Genomic DNA, 12,619 nt, shown 5'->3' on the forward strand with positions numbered 1-12,619 from the left:
TAAATGATTATGTATTGAACAGTAGAAGACATTTTTTTCTAAAACTTTGTTATAAAATTGCTAAGAAAAATTTAAAAACTAATGGGTCTGCTGAGAGGCCAGAGATAACAGCTGCCTAGGAATCAGATTATATGGAAGTGCTCCAGAGTACCGCTCCAGAGCCAAACTTTTGGCTTCATACCCTGGTTTCCCCACTTTCCAACAGGGTATACACCTCTGTTTTCTCATCTGAAAAAAGGAAAAGATGAAAGGAGGAATGCCATATGGCTTCTGTTTTTAAGAAGAAGAAACCTGGAAAGTATTTAGAGTTTAAAATTGTGTTATCAGAGTGCTCACCTTCCTAAAAGTCTTATGTTCTTAATGGGTTCAAAATTTGCAATTGAGCTTGATATTGGACTTCTTTCTTTAAAAACACATCTTCACTTAGAAATAGATTTCTATTGAAAACTATTATTATCTCAGAGTCATTTAAGACTTTTCCTATTTACATTTAAAGCTATCCCCATGTAGAATACAGATGACCAAAAAACTGTAGGAAATTAGTATCAGGACATGTCAGCTGTTTCACTGAACAAACCAAAATACAGAGAAGCCTATGTAGGACCAAGATTTAACCTGTGTGAGTGAGCCACTGAGGATGCTTCCCTGACCCTAAATTCTGGCTCCCAAATAAGACCGGCTGTAAGATGTCATATTTGCAATAAGGTACCTTAGCAAGGTCATCTTTTAGCTTGTTGTACTGTTCCACATCAAAATGCTGTTGCTTTGATCTCTTATGGAAGAAGTGAAGAAACTGCCTACTCTTTACAGCTGAGTAAGTATAATCCTAAAAAAAGGCAAAGCAAAACAGAACATGCTTTAAATGAACATAATACCTCAGCAAGACACTTGTCTTAGCAACAACAAAGCAGAGGAAGGCACATCAGTACAATATTTGCCATCATATTTGTAGCCATCAGAGCCAGCATAAGGCAACGCAAGTGAAACATTTAGTCTCACTGGAGATCAACTGTTCCTTTCAAAAGCAAGCAAGCAGAGAAGAGAAATCACACATGCAGGGATAGAAGAGAGGAAATGGAAAATGGATACTTTTGGCAAAACAATCACAAGACAAAGCTAAAGTTTCTGGGTGGTTTGAAATAGAAATTCATTTATAAACAGGACGCAGAGTACACAAATTTGATGTGTGTATCTCAAAGGAGGAGTTTAACTTGTACTATATTTTCACTATTAGAGGTTATACACACTTTCTCTATGCTAATATAAATCTCCATCTGGAAAAACAACAAAATTTAACAGCTGAAAAGAACCCAGGTAGCAGTAATTCAATAAGTAAGAAGGATTTTTTTGTTCATTACTTGAGTGAGGAATTATTTACAAAAGACGTTATAACTTAACCATTTTCTAAACACTCTACTTACCTGTCGAGTGACTATAAAGTACGCAAAAAAGACCATGGAATTTGCAAATGTGATGAAGTATGTAACTGGTTCCATGATATCCCAGGAGTACACCCACCAGGTGAGCCAGGCCATTGCTCCGCCCTGAACAGACAGCATCGCTAATCCAGCCCACAGGAGTCCACTGATTTTGGCTTCTGAGCGAGCTTCGATTCTAGCTTTCATCTGAGGGAAAAACAAATGACTGTTAGTTGTTTCAGTTCAGTTCAGTTGCTCAGTCGTGTCCGACTCTTTGTGGCCCCATGAATCGCAGCACGCCAGGCCTCCCTGTCCATCACCAACTCCCGGAGTTCACTGAGACTCACATCCATTGAGTCAGTGATGCCATCCAGCCATCTCATCCTCTGTCGTCCCCTTCTCCTCCTGCCCCCAATCCCTCCCAGCATCAGAGTCTTCCAATGAGTCAACTCTTCGCATGAGGTGGCCAAAGTACTGAGTTTCAGCTTTAGAATCATTCCTTCCAAAGAAATCCCAGGGCTGATCTCCTTCAGAATGGACTGGATGGATCTCCTTGCAGTCCAAGGGACTCTCAAGAGTCTTCTCCATCACCACAGTTCAAAAGCATCAATTCTTCAGCGCTCAGCCTTCTTCACAGTCCACATCCATACATGACCACTGGAAAAACCATAGCCTTGACTAGACGGACCTTTGTTGGCAAAGTAATGTCTCTGCTTTTTAATATCCTGTCTAGGTTGGTCATAACTTTCCTTCCAAGGAGTAAGCATCTTTTAATTTCATGGCTGCAGTCACCATCCGCAGTGATTTTGGAGCCCAAAAAAATAAAGTCTGACACTGTTTCCACTGTTTCTCCATCTATTTCCCACGAAGTGATGGGACCGAATGCCATGATCTTCGTTTTCTGAATGTTGAGCTTTAAGCCAACTTTTTCACTCTCCACTTTCACTTTCATCAAGAGGCTTTTGAGTTCCTCTTCACTTTCTGCCATAAGGGTGGTGTCATCTGCATATCTGAGGTTATTGATATTTCTCCCAGCAATCTCGATTCCAGCTTGTGTTTCTTCCAGTCCAGCGTTTCTCATGATGTACTCTGCACATAAGTTAAATAAGCAGGGTGACAAGATACAGCCTTGATGTACTCCTTTTCCTATTTGGAACCAGTCTGTTGTTCCATGTCCAGTTCGAACTGTTGCTTCCTGACCAGCATACAAATTTCTCAAGAGGCAGGTCAGGTGGTCTGGTATTCCCATCTCTTTCAGAATTTTCCACAGTTTATTGTGATCCACACAGTCAAAGGCTTTGGCATGGTCAATAAAGCAGAAATAGATGTTTTTCTGGAACTCTCTTGCTTTTTCCATGATCCAGTGGATGTTGGCAATTTGATCTCTGGTTCCTCTGCCTTCTCTAAAACCAGCTTGAACATCTGGAAGTTCACAGTTCACACATTGCTGAAGCCTGGCTTGGAGAATTTTGAGCATTACTTTACTAGCATGTGAGATGAGTGCAATTGTGTGGTAGTTTGAACACTCTTTGGCATTGCCTTTCTTTGGAATTGGAATGAAAACTGACCTTTTCCAGTCCTGTGGCCACTGCTGAGTTTTCTAAATTTGCTGGCATATTGAGTGCAGCACTTTCACAGCATCATCTTTCAGGATTTGAAATAGCTCAACTGGAATTCCATCACCTCCACTAGCTTTGTTCATAGTGATGCTTCCTAAGGCCCACTTGACTTCACATTCCAGGATGTCTGGCTCTAGGTGAGTGATCACACCATCATGATTATCTGGGTCATGAAGATCTTTTTTGTACAGTTCTTCTGTGTATTATTGCCACCTCTTCTTAATATCTTCTGCTTCTGTTAGGTCCATACCATTTCTGTCCTTTATCGAGTGTATCTCTAATTTTCTTGAAGAGATCGCTAGTCTTTCCCATTCTGTTTTTTCCCTCTATTTCTTTGCATTGATCGCTGAGGAAGGCTTTCTTCTCTATTCTTGCTATTCTTTGGAACTCTGCATTCAGATGCTTATATCTTTCCTTTGCTCCTTTGCTTTTCGCTTCTCTTCTTTTCACAGCTATTTGTAAGGGCTCCCCAGACAGCCATTTTGCTTTTTTCCATTTCTTTTCCATGGGATGGTCTTGATCCCTGTCTCCTGTTCAATGTCACGAACCTCATTCCATAGTTCATCAGGCACTCTATCTATCAGATCTAGGCCCTTAAATCTGTTTCCCACTTCCACTGTATAATCATAAGGGATTTGATTTAGGTGATACCTGAATGGTCTAGTGGTTTTCCCTACTTTCTTCAATTTAAGTCTGAATTTGGCAATAAGGAGTTCATGATCTGAGCCACAGTCAGGTCCTGGTCTCGTTTTTGTTGACTGTATAGAGCTTCTCCATCTTTGGCTGCAAAGAATATAATCAATCTGATTTTGGTGTTGACCATCTGGTGATGTCGAAGTGTAGAGTCTTCTCTTGTGTTGTTGGAAGAGGGTGTTTGTTATGACCAGTGCATTTTCTTGGCAAAACCCTATTAGTCTTTGCCCTGCTTCATTCCGTATTCCAAGGCCAAACTTGCCTGTTACTCCAGGTGTTTCTTGACTTCCTACTTTTGCATTCCAGTCCCCTATAGTGAAAAGGAGATCTTTTTTGGGTGTTAGTTCTAAAAGGTCTTGTAGGTCTTCATAGAACCGTTCAACTTCAGCTTCTTCAGCGTTACTGGTTGGGGCATAGACTTGGATTACTGTGATATTGAATGGTTTGCCTGGGAAACGAACACAGATCATTCTGTCGTTTTTGAGATTGCATCCAAGTAGTGCATTTCGGACTCTCTTGTTGACCATGATGGCTACTCCATTTCTTCTGAGGGATTCTTGCCCACAGTAGTAGATATAATGGTCATCTGAGTTAAATTCACCCATTCCAGTCCATTTCAGTTCGCTGATTCGTAGAATATTGACAATCACTCTTGACATCTCTTGTTTGACCACTTCCAATTTGCCTTGATTCATGGACCTGACATTCCAGGTTCCTATGCAATATTGCTCTTTATAGCATCGGACCTTGCTTCTATCACCAGTCACATCCACAGCTGGGTATTCTTTTTGCTTTGGCTCCATCCCTTCATTCTTTCTGGAGTTATTTCTCCACTGATCTCCAGTAGCATACTGGGCACCTACTGACCTGGGGAGTTTCTCTTTCAGTATCCTATCATTTTGCCTTTTCATACTGTTCATGGGGTTCTCAAGGCAAGAATACTGAAGTGCTTTGCCATTCCCCTCTCCAGTGGACCACATTCTGTCAGACCTCTCCACCATGACGCGCCCACTTGGGTTGCCCCACGGGCATGGCTTAGTCTCATTGAGTTAGACAAGGCTGTGGTCCTAGTGTGATTAGACTGACGAGTTTTCTGTGAGTATGGTTTCAGTGTTAGTTGTTTACAGTGCACCAATTAAAAAAAAAAAAAAAGCAAAGGAATGAAAGTAATACACATCTGCATTAAAGAGGTAAGATTTGTGAAAAACCAGAATTTATAAAACATGTACGTTTCCAAATCAATTCATTAGTCAACCATTTTTTAAATTATAATGGTAATACCTGGTCATGGAAAAAATAAACAGAAGGGTATACAATGAAAAGCCCAGAAGTCACCTTCTAAACCTAGCTAAAATTATGTCTACTTTCTTTGACCCAGCAATTTCACTTCTGTGTATCCTACAGGTAATACTTGCACACACATGATTCGTTATAGGTTCATTCTTAAGCGTAAAATAACAAAAACTATCTAGGTACAATGTGGAGATCTTTCCTGGATATACCGTCAGTGAAAAAAGGTGAGACTAGTGTACAACAGCATATACTCTTTACTGGAAAAGGGAACAAAATCATATATTTGTATTTGTACACAGATAAAGTCTGAAATGATTCACAGTTCAGGGATATGGTGCTGAGAGGACAGTAGAAGGAAAACTTTCTATTAGCCATTTTTTTAGATTTTTTAATCTTAACACAAGTGCAATGTATTATCAACTTTAAGTAAAGAAAAAATGAAAATGTGGGTGTGCTTAGCTGCTCAGTCGTGTCCGACTCTGTGACCCCATGGACTGTGGCCTGCCAGGCTCCTCTGTCCATGGGGATTCTCCAGGCAAGAATACTGGAGTAGGTTGCCGTACCCTACCCTCCAGGGGATCTTCCCAACCCAGGGACTGAACCCAGGTCTCCTGCATTGCAGGTGGATTCTTTACCAGCTGAGCCACAAGGAAAGCCCAAGAATACTGGAGTGGGTAGCCTGTCCCTTCATAGCTCTATATCCTATGACAAATTATAATAGAAAAGAATGTAAAAAAGAATGTGTGAATCACTTTGCTGTACAAGAGACTATAATACTGTAAATCACCTATACTTCAATAAAACAATATTTTTTCTATCTCTAGAAACTCTTTATTCATACACAAAGATACACATATACCTACCCATTTTTAAAAATCACAAATAGGAACACGAGGTTTAAAAAAATGCATTTTTCCCTTAAAACAGACTCCTGCCCCTCCTCCCTAGAAAAGTTTGTGGTTTTGTTTTCCTTCCACCACTGATTAACTTCAGATGTTAGGAAGCCACTGCTAACTTTCCAATTGCAATTCAGTTGAGCAGAGTGGGAGTGGAGGGCCCATTGTCTTAAAAAAAAAAAAAAATGGTAGTGCTCCAGCTAGTGTATCGCAGTTGATCTTATACACACTCACTGAGACACTGGTCCATCCACAGACAGAACGCACAGCAAAGAGTCTAAGACGGCAGCAGAGTCAGACTGCCAGAGCTCAAGTTCTCTTCCACATAGTAGCTATGTACCTTTGCTGTCTGAGTTTCCTCATGCAAAGAATGAGGCTGATAATACCGAATTCACAGGTTCACTGCGAGGATTAAAGGAGAAAATAAACCTATGTGAAGCATTCAGAAAAACGCTCAGATGGAGCAGTTATACCAATACTGAGTATTAAAATCTCATGGGCAGAGGTGCCTGGCGGCCTACAGTCTATTGGGTCGCTGAAGAGTCAGACATGACTTTGTGACCAAACGATGATTATTTACAAACAGACTCAACTGAGATGCTTCCAAACCTGTTCGAGGGGCTGCAGCTGTCCCTTCAGGTGGTCGATTTTCTCCAGCAGATGGTGCTCTCTCTTCTTCTGAAACTCTTCTAAATGCAAGGCGGTGAACAGTCTGTAAACCAAAGATTTCATGTTTTCCATCTCAGTAGCCTGCTCGCTGCTCAGATTTTCTGAGAAAAGAAGACACAGAGGAAACGTGAGGCAGCCACCACATCTTTTCCTCAGGGAACCAAATCTGCGCCCCCATGGCTGCCTGTCTGGGTGCTCCCCACTCCCTGAGGGGCATTTGATATCGGCCTTTATTTCTGTCTCAGGTGATGACATTCATCTCTTTCTGGAATAATAATAACCAGACAGTAGGTTTAAAATACATTATGTTTTTGTCTTTTTTTCTTTTGTAATATGACCAGCACTGTTTCTTTCTGTTTTTTTTTTTTTAAAAAAAAAAAGGAAGAGTAATACAGGAAAAAGGAGTATCCATGTACCAGAACCCAGGTAAATACCTCACCTGAGTTTGTCACACATCAGTTTACAGGTTCACTTTTATACCTGAGTTAACCTAAGATCCTTCTTAACCCTCAACTCTCTATCCAAAATCATTTTAGGGTCCACTGGGGAGGGAAGCTGGTGTACAAACATGTAAACCACGGTACAGTATGCATTTGAAAAGCAATTCAAGTGTAAGTTATTTTCAATAAGATATAGATCTGAGGGGAACCGCAGTTTCTGATTTTTTTAATTATTTAAATTTTTTCTTTTTTACATTTTTAGAAATATTTTTCTTGGAGGTATCTTCAGCGAAAAGGCTGGTATCAGTGCTGGAGTACAAGATCAGCCTGAATCATCTAGTTACATGAGAAAGAAAGAAAATGTTTAAAATAAAAAGGGGCAGGCAAGTCACAAGCATGGGAGCCAAGGATGTTCAAATTGTACCAGATATGGTTAGTGGGAGACCCTCCAGCTGGCTCCTGTGTCCTTATGACTTACTCCCATTTTTGTCAGCATTTCCTCTTTTTTTTTTTTTACCGCCATATATATATAGTTGACATAATATTACATTAGTTTCAGGTGTACAGCATAGTGATTCTGTATTTTTACATATTACACTCCATTAAGTTATTAGAAAATAATGGCTGTAATTTTCTGTGCTGTATTCTTGCTTATTTTATACATAGTAGTTTGTATTTCTTAATCCCCTACCCCTGTCTTGCCTCCCCGCCCCTTATTTCTCCCCACTGGTTCCCACTAGTTTGTTTTCTATATCTGTGCGTCGGCTTCTGTTTTGCTATATAATTTGCTTTGTTTTTTAGATTTCACATATAAATGATATCATATAGTATGTGTCTTTGTCAGACTAAGCATAATACTCTCTAGGTCCATTCATGTTGCAGCAGATGGCAGAATTTCATTCTTTTTTTTTTATGGCTGAGCAATATTCATTCATTTTTATGGCTGAGCAGACATTCCAAAATGTCTACTGAGGTCTGAGTATATACAGCAGTATTCCAATACACACACACACATCTGTTGGTGGACACTTGGGCTGCTTCCATATCTTGGCTACTGTAACCAGCACTGCTATGAACACTGGGGCGCATGTATCTTCTCCAGTTCACGCTTTCATTTTTTCCATATACATACCCGGCGTGGAATCGCTGGGGCATATGCTAGTGCTAGTCCTATTTTTAGCTTTTTGAGGGACCTCCACACTGTTTCCCAAATGCCTGCACTGATTTACATTCCTACCTACAGTGCACAAGGGTTCCCTTTTCTCTGCGTCCTGGCCAGCATTTGTTATTTGTAGACTTTTTGATGACAGTCACTCTTAGCAGGTGTGAAGTGATACTGCATTGTCTGGATCTGCATTTCTCTGATAACTAGTGACGCTGAGCGTCTGTTCATGTGCCTGCTGCCACCTGTATGTCTTCTTTGGAGAAATGGCTACTGAGGTCTTTCGCTCGTTTTTCATTTGCATGAAACACCTTTTCCATCCCTTACTTTCAGTCTCTATGTGTCTTTAGCTCTCAAGTGAGTCTCTTGTTGGCCACATACAAAAAGTTCTTGTCTTTTTTAATCCAAACAGCTGCCCTATGTCTTTCGATTGGCGTAGTCAGTCCATTGACATTTAAAGTAATTATTGATAAGTATGTACTTATCGCCATTTTATTACTTGTTTTTCAATTGTTTTTGTAGTTCTTCACTGTTCTTTATTTTATCTAAATCACCTCCTCCCACTCCTCTCAATCCCCTTGGTATCTGTTGATGATTCTTGCCTGAATTTGGCTGCAATATAATGGTTTTTCAACTACAGCAGCCCTCCCATATTTACCAGTCAGAACCTGGCATTCTAATTATAAACATGGGCCCTCCCTTACATGTTGATTTACTTGTCTCATCATCTGTTTATTAAGGCACAGACTCACTATTCACCCTGCCCTCAGCAGTCCACAATCACAGTTAACTAAGAGCAGAATCCTCTGGAGCCAATACAGGTAGGAACACTAAACTACAACTGTTGAAATGCTGGAGGCTCAGTGCTGACTAGTTTGAGAAATAAACACACTCACATTGATGAGTTTTATCTCCAGCAGTCCCATCAGCTTCTCACAGTGAAGGTCAGAGATCTGCTTCCAGCAGAGACAGTAGAAAATTAACCATTCTGAAATAGACCTGAGCATTACTTTCTCTATACCTAGGAAATAACCAGTTGACCCTCAAATAACGTTGGGGTTAGGAGACCGACTCCCCACGTAGTCAAAAATCCACATGTAACTTCATAGCTGGCCCTCTGTGTCCATGATTCTATGGACTCAACCAACTGTGGACCACGTGGTACTGCAGTGCTCACTCAAACAGGCCTGCATGTCAGTGGACCCACACAGTTCTAACCTGTGCTGTTCAAGGATGCACTGTGCTATGCTGCTGCTAAGTCGCTTCAGTCGTGTCCGACTCTGTGCGAGCCCATAGACAGAAGCCCACCAGGCTCCCCCGTCCCTGGGATTCTCCAGGCAAGAACACTGGAGTGGGTTGCCATTGCCTTCTCCAACGCATGAAAGTGAAAAGTGAAAGTGAAGTCGCTCAGTCGTGTCCAACTCTTAGCAACCCCATTGACTGCAACCTACCAGGCTCCTCCGTCCATGGGATTTTCCAGGCAAGAGTACTGGAGTGGGGTGCCATTGCCTTCTCCATCACTGTGCTCTACCAGAGTCTAATTTGGCTGGGAGGAAGGGCAATTAGCCAACTCCAGGTCCCTCTAACCTTCCTGTCTCATATTGGAAAGAGAAAAAAAAGATAAACTCTTCTGAAGGTCACAGCACAGTAATCCTGGCCCAGTAAAAACCCTGAGACTTAATCATAAGATTACACACTGCTTCTCCTCCCCAATACCTTAACATTACATCAATAGGGCTCCAGTTCTGTGCAAGACACAGACTCTATTCAAGTAAGAATTTCTGGAGAAACTTGAACATAACAGGGGAGAGAAAACAGGGTCACTAGAAGAAACTGAAGCCTCTGATACCTACAGCTATAGCAAACAGCTGAACTCCTGGTCAGACTCACGTAGTACCTCATAATAGAGACCTACTTGCTTCAGCTTCTATTTTCAATAGTATCATGTCCAGCTTTCAACAAAAAATTACAAAGCAGGTAAAAGGCAAGAAAAAAACCATCTAAAGAAACAAGGCAGTGGAGAAGGCAATGGCACCCCACTCCAGTACTCTTGCCTGGAAAATCCCATGGGCGGAGAAGCCTGGTGGGCCGCAGTCCATGGTGTCGCTAAGAGTCGGACACGACTGAGCGACCTGACTTTCACTTTTCACTTTCATGCACTGGAGAAGGAAATGGCAACCCACTCCAGTGTTCTCGCCTGGAGAATCCCAGGGACAGCGGAGCCTGGTGGGCTGCCGTCTATGGGGTCACACAGAGTCGGGCATGACTGAAGCGACTTAGCAGCAGCAGCAGCAGCAATGACCCAGTGGCTCAGAGAGTAAAGAATCAGCCTGCAATGTAGGAGACCTGGGTTTGATCCCTGGATTGGAAAGATCCCCTGGAGAATGGAAGAGCTGGTGGCTCAATGGTAAAGAATCTGCCTACAGTGCAGGAGACATAAGACACGTGGGTTTGATCCCTGGGTCAGGAAGATCTTCTGGAGGAGAGTATGACAACCCATTCCAATATTCTTGGGCTTCCCTTGTGGCTCAGCTGGTAAAGAATCCTCCTGCAATGAGAGAGACATGGGTTCGATCCCTGGATTGGAAAGATCCCCTGGAGAAGGGAATGGCTACCCACTCCAGTATTCTGGCCTGGAGAATCCCTTGGACTGTATAGTCCATGAGGTCACAAAGAGCCGGACATGACTGAGAACTTTCACTTCACTTCACCCACTCCAATATTCTTGCCTGGAGAATTCCATGGACAGAGGAACCTGACAGGCTATAGTCCATGGGGTCACAAAGAGTCGGACACAGCTGAGTGACTTTTACACACAGTGAATATAAAATACACTTTTCATAAAGTCAAAACCAATTGAGTATTAAAACAGGAACAATTCACTGTAAGGGAATCAAGGATGCAGAGCTTTACTCTGCAAGTGAGTGCTCAGATAATTGGTAAAATAAATGTAAAGTTGACAACAAGAGACTGGTAATAAATAATTTCAATATATATTTTGAACTTTAATGAGAGCTCAAAGCTCCTTTCAACTTTCTGCTTGTGTGATATTTTAAATTTCCTGTGTACATCTTGTTAATATCATAACTCAGTCCATTTAATTATGAACTTTAAAGTCTTTAGAAACTACTATTTCTGAAGAATTTTATTTTTCTCAAACTCCCACTAAGCTATTTACTTTCAATTTGTGAGTGATAAATTGGAAATTTTGTCTGAACTGTTAAACTGATGCATGAGCAATTAAATGAAAATAAGAAGCTTTAAATTTAATACTTAGAAAAATGTAATAGATCACTGAATAGATATCACTGTACTCATTTATCCAACTGCAACTGTGACACTTTATGAAGTCCCCCCAAAAGCTATTGAGAGTAATATTGAATAGATGAATCTGTAATTATCTCAAGTAAACATTCATATTAAAAAAAAAAAACTTTTTTGTTTAATAATGAAGGTTAATTTTCATTAAAATTTAAGGATATAGAAGAACATTTTATAATTCTAAAGCAATTGTTCACTGTAATTGATTGGATTATTATATTCCTTAGATTTTAGATGGTTTAAGAATAAATTTGATGTTTTTCCTTCTGGCTTACTTCACTCTGTATAATAGGCTCCAGTTTCATCCACCTCATTAGAACTGATTCAAATGCATTCTTTTTAATGGCTTTTTAAACACCAATACAGTATACTAACGCATAAATGGAATTTAGAAAGATGGTAACGATAACCCTGTATACGAGACAGCAAAAGAGACACTGATGTATAGAACAGTCTTATGGACTCTGTGGGAGAGGGAGAGGGTGGGAAGATTTGGGGGAAAAAAAAAATTATTATGTCATACAGATTTTTCTTAAAAGTACTTTACCTGACTGAGGAAATTCCCTTCTATTGTTAGTTTCCTGAGAGTTTTTGTCATGAATTGGTATTACATTTTGTCTAAATGTAATCTTTTGATTACACTTTTTGAATCTCTTGTGATGATCATGTTTTTCCCCCTTTGTTTTGTTAATGTGGAGAATTACATTGCCTGATTTCAAATATTAAATTAATATTACATTAAAAAATATAAAAAAAAATAAAAAATAAAAATAACCTATTGGCAAAGGTGAAAAAAAAAAAAAAAAAAGAATTCTTGAACATGTGGACATTTGAATCTCTAGAGATTTTTGTCCTGCTCCAGAACCATCAGCCTAACTGATGACAAAGAAGTATTTCTCAACCTGAGAAAATCCTAGAGCTGGATGGAAAATGACCAAGTACTAAGAGTGAGCAACCTGACAGCCCAACATGCAAATTGTTGAAAAACTTTTGTGATTTGTAATCCTTAAGTTTGGCTTTCGTTTGGGGAAGAACTGCTGCCAATAAAATTACACTGACTAAAAAAAAAAAAAAAAAGAATAAATTTGATTTTTAAGGAAAAAAAAAA

General features: G+C 40.3%; 1 protein-coding gene across 3 annotated transcripts in view; it reads right to left on the bottom strand.

Moving 5' to 3' along the window:
- MCUB (mitochondrial calcium uniporter dominant negative subunit beta) overlaps nt 1-12,619 on the bottom strand; it is a 95,427-nt gene that overhangs the window by 885 nt on the left and 81,923 nt on the right. For all 3 annotated transcript variants that reach the window (XM_061419411.1, XM_061419409.1, XM_061419410.1), the window contains 3 exons: nt 6,529-6,689; nt 1,422-1,625; nt 710-826 (listed from right to left, as the gene is read on the bottom strand). In XM_061419411.1, coding sequence (XP_061275395.1) covers nt 710-826; nt 1,422-1,625; nt 6,529-6,689 — 482 coding nt within the window. The remainder of the gene's footprint in view (nt 1-709; nt 827-1,421; nt 1,626-6,528; nt 6,690-12,619) is intronic.

Source organism: Bos javanicus, chromosome 6 (genome assembly GCF_032452875.1).
Source record: "Bos javanicus breed banteng chromosome 6, ARS-OSU_banteng_1.0, whole genome shotgun sequence".
NCBI lineage: Eukaryota > Metazoa > Chordata > Mammalia > Artiodactyla > Bovidae > Bos > Bos javanicus.